Below are 21,627 nucleotides of genomic sequence, written 5' to 3' on the forward strand. Positions count from 1 at the left end.
TGCAGAACTTACTTGTGAGAAATGAAGCCATGTCTGTTCCCACTAGTGCCATATATTCTTTCAGCAGTTCAATCACCTCAGCTGTGTTCAGAACGCCTTCCGTTACAGGTTCTTTGTTGGAAAGGTTATAAGCAAGGAAAAATCACATATTTACAGAAACACAAAAAATAACTGGTCAAGCTGAAACACAGCAGCGCCAAACTTCAAAGAACAGACAGACATCTTGTTTCACTTTTTTTGATTTTTTTTATTTGGGAAAAGTGCTTCTTACAAAAGGCAGCTGCAAAACAATACGTTATAGACCTCAGAACAATTTCTCATTCCATTTAAAAGTGAAAGGAGAGGCAGTCTAGGGGACAAGAGCAGCAGGAGAACAGATCACGGGGCATCCACAAGTCAATAAAAAACAGCAATAACGTAATGCGAGGTTAAAATTCCTGTGCTGGGGCTTTGGTGGCAAAGTAATTTCTCAATGCAAATTACAGCCAGAAACTGCATGACTGCCTTTGTAAGCAGTAACTCACGTAAGCTGAACAGCTCCACCAGGCAACCTGCCCAACTCAGACGCTGAGAGGCACATGTACCTCAAAACAGCTGAGAGGCACAGCCATTTCCTAGCAAAGCTCACAGCTTATGTGGTTACACCAAGTTCTAAAACTCAGAGAGCAATAAAGCTAGAGGGGCCACTCTGGTGTTACTCTGACCCCACCCTGGCTAACTGGATTTCTGCTCCTGGACAACCCTAATCATCCACACAAAAGAGAGCTGGTGTTATCAGGGAGTGCCATCAATTGAGTTAAGCAACAGTTAAGATCACCGCCACAGGCTGGGCTGAGACCACTAAACCAGTTTCATGTCCAATTAGAGGCTAGATTTCATGCAGCAAGAGGGGATGAAAGATGGTTTTGTTATTTTTAACTTACACAGAGTCCCCTCATCCTTGAGGTCCAACTCTGCATTTATCTGTATATACACATAGAGAGTTCTCCTTTCACAACGACATTTTCCTTTCATGCTAAACACAGTAAAAACCCAGAACGTTCACACCTGGTTCTGGTTACACAGTAGTAATAGTAATGTGCAAGTAAACAAGAGACCAAAATCACAAATGAAGATGTGTACATGAGGGGGCTGGAACAGAGCTGATGCCAGAAAGAAAGTATTTGTATCTAGCCTGAAATCAGAAATATTGGTACAAAGACAGAAAAAAAGGCCATCAGCCAATTTACATCCCCACTGCATGGCCACTGCTCATTTTTGTATCTGGGCTCTTCAAAATGAGTGTGGAAGTCCTGTAAACACTTTAACCCTGGAATTGGGTGAACTCTGTTGGGTACACAGATGAAGCAACAAACCTAAGCTAACTGTTTGACAGTTAAATTCATTTTTACAAAAACTAACATTTTAAAGATTTATTTCTTGTTATTTGTTTAAACAGAGGAAAAACAACACTCCTGGGGTGGGAAGGGATGGGAGGGGAAGAGACAGACCCTGGGTAAAAGTTATTACAACAGCACCTGGAATTGATCGGCCTGCCTAGGAGAAACACAGGCACTGCCACAACACCACAGGTAATAGCTACTGCCGGAAGCCAAGACGACAGTCCACACTCCACTGACAGGTGCTATAGATCCAAATCATAATAATCTTCCAGCTCATCATGAAACAAGTCCCACTCATCCTCGGAATCCGTTAGCTCATCGTCACCTCCTGCTGCCAACAGCATAAGCAACATCTCACCAAGCTCAAAGGTCACCACCTCGTCTTCATCGGTCTCAAATGGATCACCGTTCTCTCGCTCCTCGATGAACTCCCAGAACCGATTCCTCCGCTGGGCCTGCAAGTGGAACACAAGTATTTCCCCAGGTGACCAAGCAGTACAAGGTAGGAGTCTTCCCAGAGGCTGACATGGTACAGACCCCAGTGCACTTTCTGACATGCAAGAAACCATGTTTTCTTGTTCAAGGAGATACCAACCTCTAGTAGCACTTACACTCACACAGCCCTATGAATGCTGCCCAACATTTCTACTTCTGTATCTTGGTGTACTAGGAAAGTTTTTAAAATTGACTGTTTTCATCTTGGCCTTCAGCAATCAAATACTTCAGACTACCACCTCCTTCAAATTCACCATTACAGAGTTCTATCAGAAGCAGAAAAAGAGGCAACATTTCCCTCTTCTCAGGGCAACTGATTTTAACGCATGCCCCTCTTTCGCTCTCTTTGTATAGAAAGGACAAAAACAGCAGCACTGACCCGGTATCTACTTGATGTTCCCACTTTGGGTCTCTGTGGCTCCTCTCGGCGGCCATCAGGATACGCATGTTTGTAAAAACAGTTCCCTCCAAATGGGCAGCTCCCACGGCCTTCGTCAAAATACCTGCATGGCTTGTTGCTGGAAAGGAAAATATCGCAACCCTTACTCACAGCAGACCCCAACCAGACTTCAGAATTGCTTTTACCTGTAGTCCAAAAGGGATCTCAGGTACCATTTGGAACTGACGGTATTTTGTCAGTACACACCTACACGCAGAAATCATGTAGTACACCATGTGTGCAGAGTGATACATGCACAGGGACATCGATGGCTTGCAGTGCACAAGCTTGTACTAACTTACGGCTACGCCACCAGTGTTTTGTGTACAGAAGGGAAAGACTGAGGTCAAAGAACACAGGAACAGCTGTGCAACTGTGTGGTTGCATGCATCTGTGAGCAGATAGGTAAGGACACACTACACATGTGGTGGTGGAAACAAAGTGTGACAGGGCTTTACATCAAGCCCTTTCTTCTCCAGATGTGTCTTTATCACTACTGTCTCAACTTGACAAAAGGCTGCAGTGTTCATACCTCATTGCCTCCTTGTATTTCTGAATGAGTTTCTGCTTCTCTTCCTTCTCCTCCACCCAGTACTCACTTGGAATGACAAAGTTAGATGTGATCCGACATTCTGGGCAGGACCTGGGGAATGAACAGACTGTGCTGCAAAATTCCACATTACAGGGCGCTCTCTCCTATATGACAATTCATGGCATATATCCATCTTAAAAGTTGCCTTGTACCCACACGCTTGCTGTATGGGCTTTTCAATCTAGATTCTCTCTTACACATGTAGATAACCAAAACACTCTTATTTAAGAACACAATGGCAGCTGGTCAGCTTGTCTCAGAAATGCTTGAAAACACACTTCACACAGACTCCTTTTTCTTTAGAATTAAATACATTTATTTTGGTTTGACTTCTGTATTTATTTGATTTGAACTTTTTTTTAGAACAGCCTTTAAATGGAGAAATGTTTTGTCAACTGATTAATGAACTGGGATGGTAATGAATTAAGCAGCATACATTCTGAAATGGTTAATCTGTTTTCAGACTCCTGGGTGGGTGTCCAAGACGTAAAACAGTAACCACTGGACAACATGCTACTAATTAAATCAAAGTTATTTTCCTACCATTAAGTGAGTTTTGAAAACTTAACCCATATTAACCAAATCAGAGTGCAAATGTTATCCTTAATTATTTCACTTCCAAACTAAGGTTAGTACGCATTAAATGCAGCCTCTGTAGTCTGCATCTGGAAGTCTGTTGCAAGTTGTCACAAGTTACTAAGTTCTTCCATAGTAACAAAGCACAATCGAAATGGGAAAGTGCCTCACTTTATAATCTTGCTCTCAAATTGTTTAGCACTCCTCCACTTGCGGATGCACTTGAGACAGTAAGTGTGGCTGCAGTTGGAGAGGATCCCAAAGCGGCGCTCACTAGGATTAGCTTTCTCATACACCACCTCCATGCATATCCCGCACACCATGTCTTTACTACGCTGGACGGCAAATGAAAGCTCCATGTCCTTCTCGTGAGCTTCAATGCAAGACTGAAAAGGAGAGACAAAGAAAACGACTACAGAGGCAACTGGTCACCTGGTGAAATCTAAGATGTTTTTAAGCTCAGTTTTACTCTGCTGTTTTGCATGATGAATGGAGTACGACTAAGCTGAAAAATCTTTATCCTCAATTGAAAAAATTGCTAAAAGAGCAGGGAACAATTACTTCAGACTGGAAATTCCTTTCTTCAGACACTGCTTTTAAACATAAGGCAATCTAAAAGACCAGACAGTTTTAGTAGGCAAAGAACAAAGCTTTAGTATCTTTGGGAAGACTGCTCTCCAAGTACAGATAAGGAAACCCAGCTGCTTTTGAATATGGCCCTGGCAGGAAACAGTCCAGTTTACAACAGGAATTTCATTCACTGCCTGACCTGCATGTACCTTCAAATGAAAGGAGATTAGTGACAAGTGACTGTGGGGAGCTAGGAAGCAATAACTTAAAGCTGTTTAACACCAGACAGTTGTTTTCTTACCTTTATGTGCTGGGATCTCTGTGCAGCATCAATCGGATGCAAGACCTGCAGTCCGCACATATCACACACATCTCCATGAATATACACGCAGTTTTCTCCATAACGACATTCTCCTACTGCAGCGTAGGGGCACAGCTCCTTCTTTATCTCCACATCTACCTCCTGCTTTTCATATTCTTCTTCAATCACCATTTCCTCCAAGGGTGCTTCAGCGCAGCAGGGAGCAGCTGGGAACAAAATTAAGCTCAGTAAGTAATACATTCAGATTTAAAGCACTGGGAGTGAGAACACATTATTTTAATGTGAAGTAATCTTTGTATAGCCCTGGCTGAAGTTACCCAAAGAAAATAATAAAAACAACCAAGGGTCACTTCAGTCCAAGTTTCACAGATCCTCAACCTGAACTAACAGTTATTTTCCCACTCAAGAAAGCATGACTAATTTCTTTATCCTTCAACACAGACAAGACCAAAGCAATCAAGATTTCAGTGGTCAGATTCAGATCCATTTACAGGTTGAGACCGCACTAGAAAAACCTCATGAGACCTCAGCAGTTTAAGTACACTTTTATACAAGCTCTTGCTCAACAACAACTAAATAAGTTTACAAATCCCTCACTGCTTTGAGAATCAATTCCACACTGGCTGAAGTTAACAGGCTTTTTCCCAAAAACTACACAGCTGAAACAATAAAGGAGTATCCAGCATAATAAAATGAGAGTACGGAAACACCACACTAGCAGTTCCTTCTGTGCAGGTTAACTAGTATGTTGTTATTCAGCCTGAACAGCAGACTTTCACTTCTAGACTCCCATACATCTATATGAATGACACAAAGGCTGTGTTCACACCTCTCACCAAACTAACTCTATTTCTAGATACTTGCCAAAAAACCCTACCCTAAACAAACAGCCCATCTATTAGTCAGACACATAAACCTAACTTTAAGAAACTGAAATTCAGGGTGTTTTCACTGTATACTAAGCTAGCTATCGGTTTTTCAAAATCCCAACTAAGTACATTCCCTTACCTTATTCTAAATTGAAGCAACATCCCTGTGTAGACAGCTTCTGCTTAACACTTCTCCCTGTACCTCTTGAACATATGCTTGTCTATGTCGCCACAAGCAAAACAGCCTTTTGAGATCGTAAGTAGGATCACAAAACAAAAGCAGTCAGTTTGAAACTGAAGATATAGTAAATACAGGAGAACGAAGAATGACTATGTTCAGAATAAACACCAGGAAGAATTGGTGTTAATTGACTTAATTTATATGACCAGTAGCTGTTATAACAGTAAAAAGTCATCTATGCTATCAGAAAATAACTTTAAGTCGTCTGAGCACTAGATTTGGGCAAGTAAGCAAAAACTATCAAAGGTGTACTTAGATCAGTATAAATAAAGGACAGACTTCTAAAAGAATCAGACTGCATGCTCACACTTCATTCCCATGGAGCAAAGAGATGCAACAAGCATGTACTAGTCTGGTTGGTTTTGGACGTATAGAGAAAAAGAAGCAGCAGGCCCTCAAGAGCTTACAGTTTTTAGGGATAAGAAAGTATTGAGGATCAGCATAGGAAAATATTAGCAGCTTTCAAAATAAATTCAAGTCTGCTTCCTGAACCATCTCTGACTTTAGAGGTCACTGACACTGAACCTGGGTCAGTCAGTTCACTAGAAAGACATTTTTCAAAAGTTAGTGACAGAATAAAAAGTCAACTCTCAACCTGCTCGTCTTCTAGTAAGAGATTCCCAACCAAAAGAAATTTAATTACACCTTCTTCCCCATGAGTCCTAGTGAACTGGCACCAAGAAAAGTAACACATAACCACATAATAGGCTCTACCTACTCTTTGAGTAGTTGAACAGACTATGAAAATTTGTATTTACTAATTAAAACTCCCCCTCCCCAGTTTGAAATCCATGGTCTCCACTTCTAAAATAAGTAACAAAAATCATTACTACCAGTCAGTTTCTATTCCCTCAACTCTAATTTCTGCCAGTATTCCTTCAAGTTAATATTAGAATTTTTTTTACCTAGATGATTCACATGACTTCTGACATCTTGTCTGACACTTCCTGAGGAAGGAGAGTTTAGTATATTGTAGTACAGATGGGAAGAAGCCTACTAGACAGCTAAATACAGCTGAGTTTCAAAAGACTGAGTGATACACTACTACTTTTAATGGGGCTGGCAATATGATCTTTGTTTAAGGCAATCCTATATCCCTGGAAAATGCAGACTTTGAAAGAAGAGCCACATTTGAACAGAAGAGTTGTCCGGGGTCACCTACACTCCTCTCAAGGATATATTTTGTAAAACCTTTATTCAGTAAGGGTTTTATTCATTAAAAAAAAACAAAACAAAACACAAACTTATTACTTGAGGTTCTTTGAGAATAAAGGCTTTAAAGTCTTAACCCTCCAGACACTGACTTAGAAACCTATTTATTTACTATGCTGGTCCACATGAGAGCGCAGACCTTCACATCTAGGCACAACAAAAGTATAGATGTGTTACTTAAAAAAAAACAAAAAAACAAAAAAACAAACAAACCACCATGAACAATAGCTACTTAAGTTAATAAGCACAATCCACAGTACAGCTACTAAATTCCAGCCCAATCCACAATACCATCCTTGCACAAAAAAGTACAATCAACTCACAGTATCACAGTATGTTTGGGATTGGAAGGGACTAGATGTCTAGACAAGAAGATACCTATGAATTGTCAGTCTTTAATAATGGCTCTGGGTACTTCTACAGTATGAGAATGTGGGAGAGGAAAACATGCTAAAAGTGACTAGTTTTCTAGTCCCAGCCTTCTGTGCTGTCCCAGCACTTCCCCAGCAAGAACTGTATTTCTATGAAACAAAAATTAAATTAGCATTTCCACTTCTGAATACCTCAGCTCCCATAACCTAAAGCCCTGCATGCATACCTCCTGTATCTACTGCACTGTTCCTGCTACAGTTTTGCCTCCTCTTTGAAAGCAAAATTAGGGAAACTCACAAGACTCCATCACCTCAGTAGCTCTGAATCCATCATTCCTCAGAGTACCATTTACTTTGCCTTCTGTTCCGAAGACCACTAATCACCAGCAGGTGGACCCAATCTCTTTCTTCTCACGGCCCAGTTCACAGTCAACAGGATTATATTCACATGAGTGAAAAAACTGGTTCATTACCTTAAATTCACACACCACCAGCTTTCACTCTAGGACACTACTTCATAGCATCAAATATGTTCATCTTGCAGCAGCAGGAAACAGCTACCCAATTCAGAATGTTTCTTACATTTCTGCCTTTCTACTCTCAGTTATTCCAGAACATCTAGCAGTAGTGGCAGCAGAACAAATACAGAAGTGTGGTGCATCTGTATATCAAACAGGTGATACCTGAAGAATTGTCCCTATTTTCTTTGCTAGGCCCTGAGGTCATCTTCAAGATATCAGATTTAGTCCCAAATCAGAGAGTCATCTGCATTAGCAGAATGTCCTGTTTTACAGTAAAAGATGAGCATTATAGACCAAGTTACACGTGGGTAAACTGCCAACTCCAAATCTTCAACATTTTTTAAGACAATTGGAAACACAAAGGCTTCTAACCAATCTTGAGAAATAGATTCCATTTTAAAGTTTCCAAGTACCTGTATGCTTTTCCAGGCATTTGATAAGAATAATATATATATACTAATATATACTTTCAAGTATACACCGTGGTACACACTGCACACATCTTCCTGATGACTACAGCAAAATTATTTATTTTTACAGCTTAAACAGTGGCTTCAGAAAAGTTTTTGAAAAGCAGCTTTTAAAAAGTCACCATGGAAATCAGCACCATGTAACACTGTTCAGAACAGAAACAGTTGAACATGTTTGTACACTAAAATACATTAAATTTCAAAGGATACAAAACATTGTGGCAGAATGGAAACCCCCCTTCCTCCCCCAGTATGGAAGGAGTAGGCACATCTCCCTCTCTCTCTGCTACTTGAGGCTAACAGCTTCCTTCTTTTGTTTGGCCCCAGAGCACCCTGGCCAGGGCCATTAGGAGAAGGGAGTGCTGAGGCGCCACTGAGCGCTGGGCACCTGCGGCCAGTGTGGGGGATGTTTGGAGGCTTCAGGGGCACCCACAGCCAGGGTGGGTGTGCAGAGAAGCTTCTAGAATGCCTACAGTCAGATCTGATCAGCCAGTATAAAAACGGGATTCTCGTCGAGACTCCGCCCTTTGTCGCGGGTCTCTCGGAGCACGAGCAAGATGCTGCCGCCGAGAACTGCTCCCCCAGGGATGCAGACTCCGCTTGTCTTGCCGCCACAGCTGTGAGTAAAACTTCTCGCAGGATCGCGAGTATATTTACACTTTATGTGCACATATGCACATGTAACTTTCCGTGCTCCATATGAGCATGTGTAAAATTAATCCTCGCATAATCGCGGGTGTATTTTCCTCCCGTGCTTACACATAAGCACATGTAGTATTCCGTGCACATTTGCACGGAATTAATCCTCGCAGGATTGTGAGTGTATTATAAATTTACCCTCGCAGAATCACGAGTGTACACTTCCCGTACTCACTACGAGTACGTGTATCTCTTTAAAAATAATCCCACACCGTGTTTAGGCAAGTGTGTACTTCTCTGGGACTCAGGGCCGGCTCCGGCATTGTTTTGAGTGAAGCCATGTGCATGCACACTGTGGACCGCCTGTTGTATTAATTGCTGCCTGTTAATAATTTTCCTCAACTGATATCTGAACCTTTATTTAAGTCACTTTGGAGTGCTAAAACCCTGTTTCTCACCGGTTTAATAAAAGTTGTTTTGGACCCTGGTGTCCCTTAAACTAACCTCAGGGTGCCTCCGTGACAAACACAGAATTTGGAACAAGATTCAGAGAAGGCACTGTTATTTAACTTAACATGTGGCAGCCACAAGTTTCCACAACAAATAAGCCTGACCCCCTAGAAGAAATAATTGCTTCAGTAAAACTTAAGGTATAATGAAATGCTCTTATGCTTCAGGAATTTCAGAGAAAGCACCAGCTCTCCTGTAAGGAATCAGGCGTATTTAAAAGATCTCTGGCTGTTCAAACTAACAATGAATTGATTCCCAGCCATTAAAGGGGCTGAAGCCCATGAAAAGAGATTAACAAAACCGGACTTGTTTGACTTAAAAAGTGATCTTTTTGTTATCTTCAACTACTTAATGGAAAAGTGTAGAAAACAAACAAAACCCAAACAACACAGACCCAGGCTCTTCTCAGATGTGCACAGGGCAAGAGACAGAAGGGAAGCTGAGGCAGAGAAAAATCCAATGACATATGAGGACAGAGTTTTGACTTGTGAAAAAAGTCACACACTACAAAGGTTGCCCAGATTATGGTGTTTGGAACATCTCTGAGGACAGCAATTCAACTAAACAAAGCCCTTGGCAACCTGACATAGCTGACCCAGCTTTGAGCAGGAAACGAACTACTGGAAATCTAGAGGTCCTTCTCAATCTAAATGAGGGATCCTTTGTCTCAATGAACACAGAAGCCACATTTTTTACGACAGTAAGGTGACACAGTAACAGATAGAAAACAAGTTTTCATTCCTTTGGACTACACCCATGTCACAGATACACCAAACAATTCCATAATCAAACTTCTCAACAACACTAGCAAAATGTTGCTCCCATTCCCCTCCTCAAATCAGATCAGAGCAGGCTCCAGTAGCACCCTGTAACATTGAGAAGGTAACCCCTCTTTTCAGATCCAAGAACCTGAGTAGTGCTGTAGAGACAAATAAGTGTAATCTGAGCACTGTATGACAACTTCAAATTCTTCTGGACACAAAGTGTCCATTTTAGATTCATAGCAATAAGTCCTCAGTTTTAGAGAGACAAGTATTAAATTATGCTAAAGTAAACACATTCAGCCTGTGTTTCACCTAAATTTCAAGTCTTTGTGCTATCTTTCTGCAAGGAAAGCAGATGACAAGTATGCTAATTAAACAGTCTGGTCCCATATGATTATCTTCTTTAATTTCATTCTCAATGAGCTGTCACCATATTAGAGTCACGTCTCAGAATGGTAACTAGGATAAATTATTTTCAGCCTCTGGTCATGGGATTCATAAAAGCAAGCATTAGGTTTCAATTCATTCTTCAGGAATCTGTACCTCCACTAGAAAACCTTTAGAAGATTGGGAAAAAACAAACAAACACACACCACCCCAAAAAGCAGATTATCTTTTCAGAGTATTGACATTAATTGCACCACTACTATTTCCTTCTCCCATCATATATGCAAATTACACTTCAAAGACAGAGATTCACCGAGTCGTTCAGAGCCGTAACAGAAGGAAGCCAGTTATGGCAAGACTGTCTTTAAGTTTGCCTGGTTTCGAAACATTAGGATGCAGCAGCAATTGATGTCGAACAGTCTCACTATTCAAGTTGGAAAATTCAAGCATAAGTTAAGGAAAGATCACAAGAAGTGCTTAATAAATAAGAACAGCTATACTCAACAAAACCAAAAACACTAAAGTAAGTACACTATATGTAAACTTTTGACCCATGACAGAAATCTACTGTCATCCCATGATCAGCTTACCACGTCCACAGTATGGCTGCCCAGGGACAAACTCTACAGCATTCACCCAATCTTCAGCACCTACTCCTGCAGCTGCCAGATCTATATTTTCATCTTCTATCTCAGCAATAAATTCTTCAACTGTTTCAGGGAGCGATGCGAAGTCCGAGGACACTGAGGCATAAATTTCTTCATCTGGATTCACATCAGTCATTTCTTCCTGTTTCAGTGGCTTGGTATGTTCATATCTAAAGAGTTAAAGCACATGTCAACTCTTCACCAAAAAATACCCCCACAAAGCAGCCCAAAGGATTGTAAATAAACTTATTAAGAGGTAAACAAGCTATTCTGAAGAATGGCCTAGAAATGGCCTCAAGAGAAAGCCACTAATGACCCTTTAGAGAGAAGTGCTTCCACTTGAGTCATCTGTCAGCACTGCTTTAAGAAAGAGAAGGTACTCCATGATTCTCAAGGAAATGGAGCAGCATTGGCAAGTGCAGCCAACACCACACTTCTTCCTTTTGGATCTGCGTAACTTTGTGAAAGATCTTTTTCAGCTATAACAACCATTAAAACTAAGCACTGGAATAAGCTAATTTTGAACTAAACCTTCAGGTCACTGCATTACAAAACATTAAGATTTTTTTTTTTTTTTTTAAATGAAGCATATTCAATCAAGATTACTACCAGTAAAAAATATTACTACTAAAAAGGCTTTTAGTGAGAGCAAAAATGGTTTGGGAACCATTAAAATATTTATAAAATTTTGTTTATTTTGTCTTTATTACAGCCTTTTAAAAATTTATAGTTTTGTGTATGTTTCATCAGGTACATAATATATCAATACAGTAGCAGATATGTATAATCTATAAATATATATGTATCGCGGGATGCTCAAAAGTTTTCTAGTGATGGGGTGCATGATCAAAAGTTCAGAGACCATGTACCTACATGATCAAGAAAGCAACATTGGCAAAACCCTACACAAAAGCTTGCTTCTGTTACCTCTCGTACACAGTAACTGCATAATAAACACGAAAGTAAAGCTAAGCATAAACTACCATATAAAGTCGTGATGCAAAAATTTAATCGTACATTAGAGCTGCAACAAGACCATATTAAAACTCCTGATAAATTTTAATAAAGTAAACTTAAGATGATGCAAACATCCCTAAGCCTTTATAACACTTTGCTAAACTAGGAAGCATTTGTTTCCATTCTTCACACTTTTTTTCTTTTTGACAATCACAGAACCATAGAATCATTTCAGTTGGAAGAGACCCTCAAGATCACAGAGTCCAACCATTAACTACTCTAGCACTAAACCATGTCCCTAAGAACCTCATCTATGTGTCTTTTAAGTAACTGCAGGGACGGTGACCCAACCACTTCCCTGGGCAGCCTGTTCCAGTGCTTCACAACCCTTTCTGTGAAGAATTTTTTCCTAATATCCAATCTAAACTTCCCCTGGTACAACTTGAAGCCATATCCTCTCATCCTATCACTTGCTATTTGGCAGAAGAGACCAACACCCTCCATGCTACAACCTTAATTCAGGTAGTTGTAGACAGTGATAAGGTCTCCCCTCAGCCTCCTTTTCTCCAGGCTAAACAGCCTCAGTTCCCTCAGCTGCTCCTCATCAGACTTGTGCTCCAGGCACCTCACCGGCTTCACCACCCTCCTCCGCACTCTCTCCAGCACCTCAATGTCTTTCTTGTACTGAGGTGCCCAAAATGGAACACAGGATTCGAGGTGCAGCCTCACCAGCACAAGGGAAAAACTTCAAAGGTATAAGCTAAGTCATACTATGTTTTCTTAACATAGGGCCATTTTGTACAGGCAACATTTTAGAACCTACATGACTATGCTCCCATTACTTTTCCAAAATGGCAGTTCATGTGTCCAAGTAGCAATTCCTGAAGAGACAGACACATTCAGACAAAAACCACACACACACACACCACCACCACCATCCACACAAAACAACAAAACCAAACAAATAAACCACAAAGGCAAAACCTTACCTGTTCAGGCTTTTATGATCACTTACCAAACACACCTTGGTTCCACCAGTTCAGCTAGTTTGAATGTACCCTCAGATTTCAATTAATTCACATACTCATGTTATTAATAAACAAATAAAAAACCCACACCTTGACAACCAGTATTTTTACTAAAAACGGTTCTCTTCCTTGCTTGCTTTCACTTATGTATCTCTGTAGCAAAGAAATGCTATAGTGTTTACCAAGAGAAGACAGTTTGTGAAAATAAGCTGTTTCTATAAATGTCTGAAGTTGCAATGATAGAGGAAAACACTAAGATTCATTGCCTTTCTCTGAGCTCTCTACTCAGGGACTCAGTGTGAAATAACTCCCCTCCAGGTTGGTCAGTGGAATTACTTTACCTGCAACGATCTCCATAAGCACAGCATCCTCGTTGATAATACCTGCACACCATTGCAGACTGACCAGTGGAGAGATCATGGGAGTAGCGACAGTTGTCCCCTTCCTTGCAAACTCCATGCATGAAATATCTGTAGGACAGAAGATTACTGTGAATTAAGGAGAAGAACTGAAGCTGTAAAAAACACACTTGGATGACAAGTTACTTTATAAATCAAGGTATGCTGAATTAAGACCACCACTAATGACTCATGGGACCACATACCAGTAAAAACATACAAATAAGAATGAGAAAAGATGAAGCCTTAGCTATTCCAGTGAACTGTGCTGCACATTTAGGGACTTCAGCTTACAAAAGCCTGAAAAAGACCTGCAAAACAAATGTTATCCTGGGCTACGACACAGAGAGGAAAGAGTCTTCAACAAAGTAGATGGGGACAAAGCTTTACTTATAGCTCATGTGTTCTGACACCAACAAAAACCTTAAAAAAGCCCACTACTGAATCCAAAAATCAGGGCTTAAATCTATTTTGAATTTGTAAATAATTCAATCAGAAGTAATTTCCTTTTCAATAATGCGAAAAGTGTTTGTGATGGATAATTACATCTGACAAAACATACATGTTCATTTTTGCCATAGGAGTCAAATAATCAGTAGAAGCACTTTGCTTCCATACTGTGCTGCCTGTCTTGAAAGAACTGTGTGGTTTCAAAGCTTTTGAGGACAGCTTACTGAATTTTAGCATGTTAAATAAAGCAAGTTTAACTGAGCATCCTCAAATTCAGCTACTCAAGAAAACTGTCATTTCCAATTTGTTCTAAATTTTAACCTAAAAGACACAAGCTTCTTTAAATTCAAGGCAGTGCAAGTAAGACTCAGTATATCTACATCCACACAAGTGAAAACACACATTGAAGTACATCTTTCCCAATCCACATGCAAGTATTAGCCAAAAAGGAAAAATAAAGCCACAACACAAAACCAAACCAAACAAACAAACAAAAAACAAAACACCAACAAACCACCAAACCCCAAACCTATGTAAGAAATTAGTCTATCAGTATGTCTACCAACACTTCAGTTTAGATGCGAAACAAGGGTCCCAAGATACTGAGTAAGTTGCAAACTCTGAACTCATTGGAAATAACAAGACCTGGCAAACAAGGAAACTTGTTAGGTCTTAGGTCTCACGCAAAACACCACTTGAGGAAAGACTGAAAAGCACATTCTACCTTTCTAAGCCAATCTTGCACACTTTCACCATTTACTGTTGGTATTATCACACCTACACAGGCAGCAGGATCATGTTCTCCAACTCAGCTGACTGTGCAGCCACACAGCACTACAGCCAGCACAGGAGATGTAAGGATCATTTTTCAGCAGCCCAAACAAAGATTAGGATAGCTCTTCACAACACAGCACATTCAAATAGACATTACTAAACTTAAAAGGTGTCAAGTTTTTGATCTGCATGAACTTCTCCATAGGTACTTAGTCTGCTATACTTTTTAAGAAGTTAGATAAATCAAAGTGAACAATTCACCAAAGCTACTTATGTAATCCAGTATTAGTGATATATTAAAACCTGAGGTGTATCTTAAGAGGGCTCATAACCCTCCATCCACAAAACCAGTCATGTATTCAAGGTACTAACAAAAAAAACAAAACAAAACAAAACAAAAAATCTAAAATGGTTTTGTAAATCATCGGGTGACACTTTCCATCAGGCTGCAATTCACACTCGAAACAATAACTTGTCTGTACGCTGTAGCTGCATAGTAACCAGAAGAAAAGTGTGGTCCTACATAAAAAGAAGTGGCATAAGACCAAGATGAGGCTCTGCAGGATATTCACCCCACAGAGCAGAGTACCCTAGTCAGGTTTGCCAGGTGGCTGCACAAACAGCTATGTCAGCACACACCAGAACAGGGTGTTGCAAAAACAAAACAAAAAACTGACACTCCACAACCAGCACTCTCCACTGTGAACAGAAAAGGAAAAAAAAAAAAAACAAACATCCACCACTCTCACACCAACAGAACATCACCACCCACCCACAAACAAACCCACCTCAAAGCCAAAAAAACACAACCATCTATGAACACATGGAGCCAGAATATAACTGGAATTTCTGGCTTGCTTTTAAGAAATGGGAGTCACACCAATAGGGTGAAAAACAATTCAGGTTGTTAAATGTTTGTTCTTTAACAACTGTCACCTCCACCCTTTGCTTATTTCCACACAGCATTGCTTCCCCCATGTGTTGAGACATGCAATTTCACAGCCACCTGCTGACTGAGATCAGAAAATGGCTTCAGATGTAACCCGACATTCCTTTTGCTGCCCCCGTGGCTATTTTTAATCTAGATCAGCCCCACTGCTACTCAAGCCCACGAAGTGCTGGGACACCACTACAGCTGAAATAAGTGACTGAGAGAAAGGCACCAGCCCCAAGTGAGGATTTCTTTTAGAAAGTACTTGGACAACATATCTTAAATACATAACCCTCAAAAAAAATCAGGCTCTCCCACTGCTTGTTAGACAGGGGAAAGGGTGCCACAAGTCCTTTTCCTTCTTTCCTAGTTTATATTAGAAAATCCTCTGCCAATACAGGTTCTATATAATTCTGTTGTCACAATTAATTACATCAAGATGATAGGCTATAAAGGGAAAAAACCCCACAAACTTGAAACACTCACAGGCTCAATTTAATTCACACATCACTTTTAAAGGCCTGCAATCCTGCGCAGCAAAGTCAGCATTATTTGAACAAGGCGGCTGGGGTGGGAGGAAAGAAAAATGTATTTCTCTATGGATTACACCAGCTTTCACCCCCCACTCTGCTCGAAGGTAAGATTTTTTTTTTTTTTTTTACTTTAAGGTCACAAAGAATTTAATATTTATGTATGAAATTGCTGTGTTTGGCTAAAACATGCTTTGGTCACGTCAAAAAATAAACAGAGTGCATTATTTTTGGTGAAAGGTAACAAAACTTCTGTTGAAGTGCGTTTTTACACACACAGAGTATTCAATTTAACTGTAACATTATGGAACAGCAATACCAGCCTCTTGTTTCTGGTTACAGGAAAAAAGGATCCTTAAAACCAAGAAATACATTAATCACCTGACTCACTCAGTGGCATGTAGGATAGCTGAAATTTGCATTCTGTCCAAGCACACAGAGAACACATGTAATTTCATCTGAAAAAGTAAAACTGGTTCAAGACAAGTATATAACTGGATTTTGCCCAAGTGTCTATGATGCTGTCATCCAAGAAACACATATTCTGGCAACACCACTCTCTGTCTTTCCTATGCAGATATGCCAGCACAATTTGGTGAGGCTGCACAGGGAACTAGACCAGAAAACTCATCAGGGTCCAAACCAAGATCCCAGTTCAGCATGTATAGAACATGAGTGATACCACCACACAGAGGTAATAATTACCTGCACTGGCATTTTATAACTAGACATGAGTTGAAATGTTTTTCAGTTATGGATGCCTTGATCAAAATAGCATAACCTGATTTTCATGGGGTACTTGAAAAAAAGAGCATAGAAATCAGGCTTTGCATATCCAAAAGTCTCAAGCTGTAGACAAGGTGGGCATTTTTTGGAAACACAGAGAAAACATTTGCTAAAAGCAATTAAGCTAATTGTGTCTCCAGCTCCGCGGAAGTCCAACCACTGGTGAGAAATCAGATGTTATAAGTGCTACAATTAATTTACAAGAATACTTAAAATGTTCAAGTTTATCTAGGTTTCAGCCACCTTGATTTCCATAATGCTCCAAAGTATAATAATCTACTGAAGATTTTGGTTTCCACTGCTAAAATAGCATTATTTCTACAACTTGCCATAAGCTAGAGAAATATAATTTGCAATGCCTTTATCAAAAGGACAATGCTGTGTTAAATACAAGTAACTGCAATATAAAATCCTGAACACACACTAGCTTCTTTCAGATGCTTTACCTCTGTAATCCTGTTAGTGAAATCAATATGCAATACTTCTTTCCATAGCTTTTGAAGCTTGCAATGCTTTCACTTATTCAAGTGTGGTTTGTTCTTTACTTCAGGTCCACTTAATTCTGCTTTCAGGTAACCCCATTTTGTTTATTAAACTACTAGTTTTGCTGAATTAGAATGTCACACCCAACAACCTCCTTCAAATCTCCTTCAAAAACTGAGACACTGCCATAACTGGCAATCGGGGAACCTCAGGATGACAGCCAACTGCATTCAATAGCTTCTTCAGGTGTCACACAGAGACTAAGAATTCTCAGGCAAAAGACAGAAGAGGCCAGACATGCGCTGTTCTAGCACAGCATGTGGGCTTTCAGCCAAGTGAGTAGTTGACAGAATTCTATACGAGTTAGTAACCTTAAGAAAAAGGAGAAAAAAAGCAGGTCTTAATAGCATTTATCTCCTCATTTCTTCTTCTCCATTACCTCCTTCGGCAAGAATCAGCTGAGAAACAATACAAGCAGGCTGTTGAGAGGTTTGCACTCCACACCTCATCACTAGTGCTGCACTGAATTAAGGAGGCATACTTCACTGGTTCAGATTCTTCACGTTAAAAGAAAAGTTAAATACCTGACCTAGGTTTTCTGAAAGAACAGCAAAGATGCAAACAGACGGACAACTCTCAAAATACACCAAATAGTTGCTAGGGATTTTATGTATGTTCAGTTGTTAAACAAGTGAAATGTAATGTATTTATGTCAGCTTGATGACCTTAACTATTATTGCCTGACATACTGAAAACACAAATATCTGGGGCTAACAGTGTCAAGTCTTTGGAAAAAAATGTTGGTTACATCACTGCTCACTAAAAGCACATATCCATCTGAAACTGGAAGCAAAGAGAAGCTTGGTAAGGACCACCATCCTTTTTCTTATTTCCAACGTATCAGTAACAAAAGGATCAGAATAGTAAATAAAGAGTAGCTATGAATTACAGTTTTACTCCCCTGCAATTCATTCCAGATTAAAATATTATAAATTATTACACACCATAAAAGTATCTGCTAAACCATAGACACAATATAAGAAAATTATTTCTCATAATCTCTTAAGGAACATGAATTCTTACATTTTACCCTGAGACTTCTAACCTTTAGCGGCAAGAAAAGCAGAAAGGTAACATCTGTAAAACTAGATGTCTAGGAGAAATCAGAGTCCTTCATTTTAGTCACTGTGTCGCTCACTGAGATATCAATCATGCCCCCCAAGGATATCATGCTCGCATAATAAAACTCATTAGTCAACCAGCTTATCAGATCAGGTATTCAAAGGAGCATCGTGAACTTATTCTACCAATTCTAAAACTTCCAGTTCTAATAAAGCAGTATTCCCCCCACCAGCCATGAAGCACTAAGTCCTTGTACTGAAGAGACTACAATTTCCCAGAAGTTTTCCAGGCAGCATTTACTGTCACCCGTATGAGTCAAATAAAGCCTATAAACAAATAGAATTGTGCAGTAGCACTGCAAAGAGAAACTGCTCTATCTACTATATTAAAAACACACGTTTTGAAATTCAATCCCTTTATCTCACAGTCAAATCATCAAGCTCCCTTGCTAAGATAAAACAAACCTAATACTAAGAAATATATTTTATTGAATATTAATACATCCTACTGTAACCAAAATAGAAAAACAAAATTATTCCCAGAAGCTGAAGTCGAAATTGATGATTTCACTTTAAAGTGAAAGCTTGTCTGCCTACAACTTGAATGGCTCACTAAAAATAAACAAGTAAATAAGAAAGCAACGAGGTAACTGGGAGAGTGAAAAAGACCAATTAATGGCGAGGTTCATTAGGTCCAAAGCTGAAAACTCATTTTTATTTAAGCTCACATTAAAGCACATTAAAGGCCATTAAAAAGAGTAGTTTTAACTTCCCACTAGTCCTGAGTGCTTGCAAATGAATATATTCCTTAGACAGACTCACTGCACGACACATTAAACACTAACTGCACTGCATGACACTGATGAACTTGACTGTTTCTGTACTACTGCACTGTTTTCAAAAAATTGATTGATTTTGTCTGTTGCCTGAGAAAATATATGTATATGTATCTCTCACCGATCCATCTAACCTAATTGAGCCTTTCGATCTTCGGAAATAATGAGGCAATCTATATAGAGGAAGCACTATCCTATACTCCTGCAGCTCACTTAAAAGCTGAGCTAAGCATAATTCCCGGGCACTTTCTCATCACCGGCCTACGCTTAAGTGCCATGCATCAAATATTAACCCGGTTATTCACAGGCAAAACTCTCCGCATGCAGAAACACCCGGAGAGAGCTGAGAAACAGTGCTGCTCAAATGGCCACGTTAACAATGCATTAACCAAAATAAACAGTAATCGTTAACAGGAATGGTCCACATACTGAAAGGCGTACTTAACAGCACAAAAGAAAGACACAGCAAGCAAGCGCCCTGTGAAAGCCAAGCAACGGTTCTTAATACTGCTATTTGAACCTGCAATTGGCACTAATGGAAAAATATACAGAAAAGATATAGATCTCGCATCAAGATCTGGAGCCTCCTCCGTTCTGCACAGGGGATGGTCCTTTTTGCTTCCAAGTGGCTTGGAGTGCATTTGCTCAAAAACATTCAGGTTAAACGTAATTTACAATTTTATTTTTTAAACAGCTTAAAAAAAAAAATCAAAAGATGCTCCCTGATGCTAATCTTGGATTACCATTTGCTATCATATAAACTGACTAATATATTTCTATATTCACAAAAGCTGTTTCATATTCCTTTCAGCTAGCAAATAGGCACTGTAAGTTTAAAAATAGTCCATCTGGCAAGCTTTACAACATGCAGGATGATTTCCATTACCACATATAAAATATTTACCAGAAATACAGTTTAAAGGAAAATACAAACCGAAAGTGACGCAGCATACAGAATCTTAACGTAACACAAGTACCGGCACTCCTTACATTTTTCAGTCTATCATGAGTTATTCCCGTTCTCTGATTTAATAAGTAATTCTTGCTATATCAGTCACGAAATTATTTCCATTTAAAAATTTTTATTCGAAACAACAAGCAGCTGAATAATGTTTTATTTCCTGCTGTATCGCGTTTTCTGGAAGGCGGTTACAGCACTTCCGCTCCACAGTCTCCTTCACACCGGCCACTGCGGGCATATTTTCACACAATGAGTAGTGGCCTACAGCATCTCGCAAGCAGCCGGGAAGGCTTCCAGGCCCCCCGGCACGGCAAGGGGACAGTATCCCCACGCCATCTGCACAGCGGAGCCACAGGGAACACCCTCCCGTAAGGCAGAGGTTGAAGAACAGACATCACCCGTCCCGCCCCCGCCCGCGGGTTCGGCTCCCGGAGACCAGGCCCGCAGCGCGCTCGGCGCCAGCCGGTACTTCCGGCAACGGGCCGACACCGCCTCCTCGGCACTACGGCCCCCGCCAACTCCGCAGCAACGGCCGGTTCCGCCCAGAACGGCGGCACGGCGCGGCGCGGCCCGGCCCGCGGCGCAGTTTGCCGCAGGCCTCCCTCAGGGCGCCGGGCGGGGCGGGGCAGGGCGGGGGGGGGGGGGGGGAGGGGGCGCTGCGGCCGCGCGCTGCGCGAACGTGACCGTGGGGGGAGGGGAGCGGCGCTGAGGGAAACGGCCGCGGGGTGGGGGGGGTGGAAGGGAAGGGCGACCGCGGCCGCCCCCACCCGCACACAGCAGCTGCGGACAGCGCGTACCTGCAAGTGACCTGCTTGGTCCAGCCGCCTCCTCCCGGCCCCACGGCGTCTGGCGGCACGGCTGCGAAGTCGAAGGCCGCAGCCGTCGCTCCCGCGGCCGCTGCGGCGGATGCTTCAAAGGCCGCGGCCGCCGCGGCGCCGGCCGTTGTTCCCAGAGCCACCGCCTCCGCCATTACTGTTTATCCCACACAGCGGCAGCCCCGGAACTTCCGGGAGCACATCCTTCCGGCCGGGCGGACGGGGCACAGCCGGGCGGCGGCGGGGCGGAGCGGAGCGCGAGGCCGGGCGGCGGTGGGACAGCTTGCGCCGCTCAGGCGCGCGCCGGCTCCGCCCCGTCCCGTCCCTCGCGCGATGCGGGCGCCACCTGCGGCCGAACGGGCGGCTCCGATTGGTGGAGAGGAACGCCGGGCGACAGCGCGTGGGGGCGTGGCGTTCGCTGCGCGCGGCGCTGCCCTTGTCCCCGCGCGGCCCCGGCGGTTTAACGGCGCGGCTGGGACCCCGGCCTGCTGAAGGGCACCTTGACTACGGCGCTGGGCCTCGGGGGCCGCCTGGCTCCAGTCAGCCCAGG

At 41.6% G+C, this 21,627-nt stretch overlaps 1 protein-coding gene across 1 annotated transcript; it reads right to left on the reverse strand.

The window, feature by feature from the left end:
- Nucleotides 1-223: 223 nt before the first annotated feature.
- MKRN1 (makorin ring finger protein 1) lies at nt 224-21,604 on the reverse strand. The gene is made up of 8 exons (XM_065038443.1): nt 21,060-21,604; nt 13,334-13,462; nt 10,951-11,177; nt 4,356-4,582; nt 3,656-3,870; nt 2,849-2,959; nt 2,257-2,395; nt 224-1,837 (listed from the first exon to the last, which is right to left on the reverse strand). Exons 1-8 carry the CDS (start codon nt 21,230-21,232, stop codon nt 1,625-1,627), a joined length of 1,434 nt encoding a protein of 477 aa, XP_064894515.1. The 5' UTR covers nt 21,233-21,604; the 3' UTR covers nt 224-1,624.
- Between the last annotated feature and the right edge of the window lie 23 nt (nt 21,605-21,627).

The sequence above is a fragment of the Columba livia genome, chromosome 1, assembly GCF_036013475.1.
Source record: "Columba livia isolate bColLiv1 breed racing homer chromosome 1, bColLiv1.pat.W.v2, whole genome shotgun sequence".
Lineage (NCBI taxonomy): Eukaryota > Metazoa > Chordata > Aves > Columbiformes > Columbidae > Columba > Columba livia.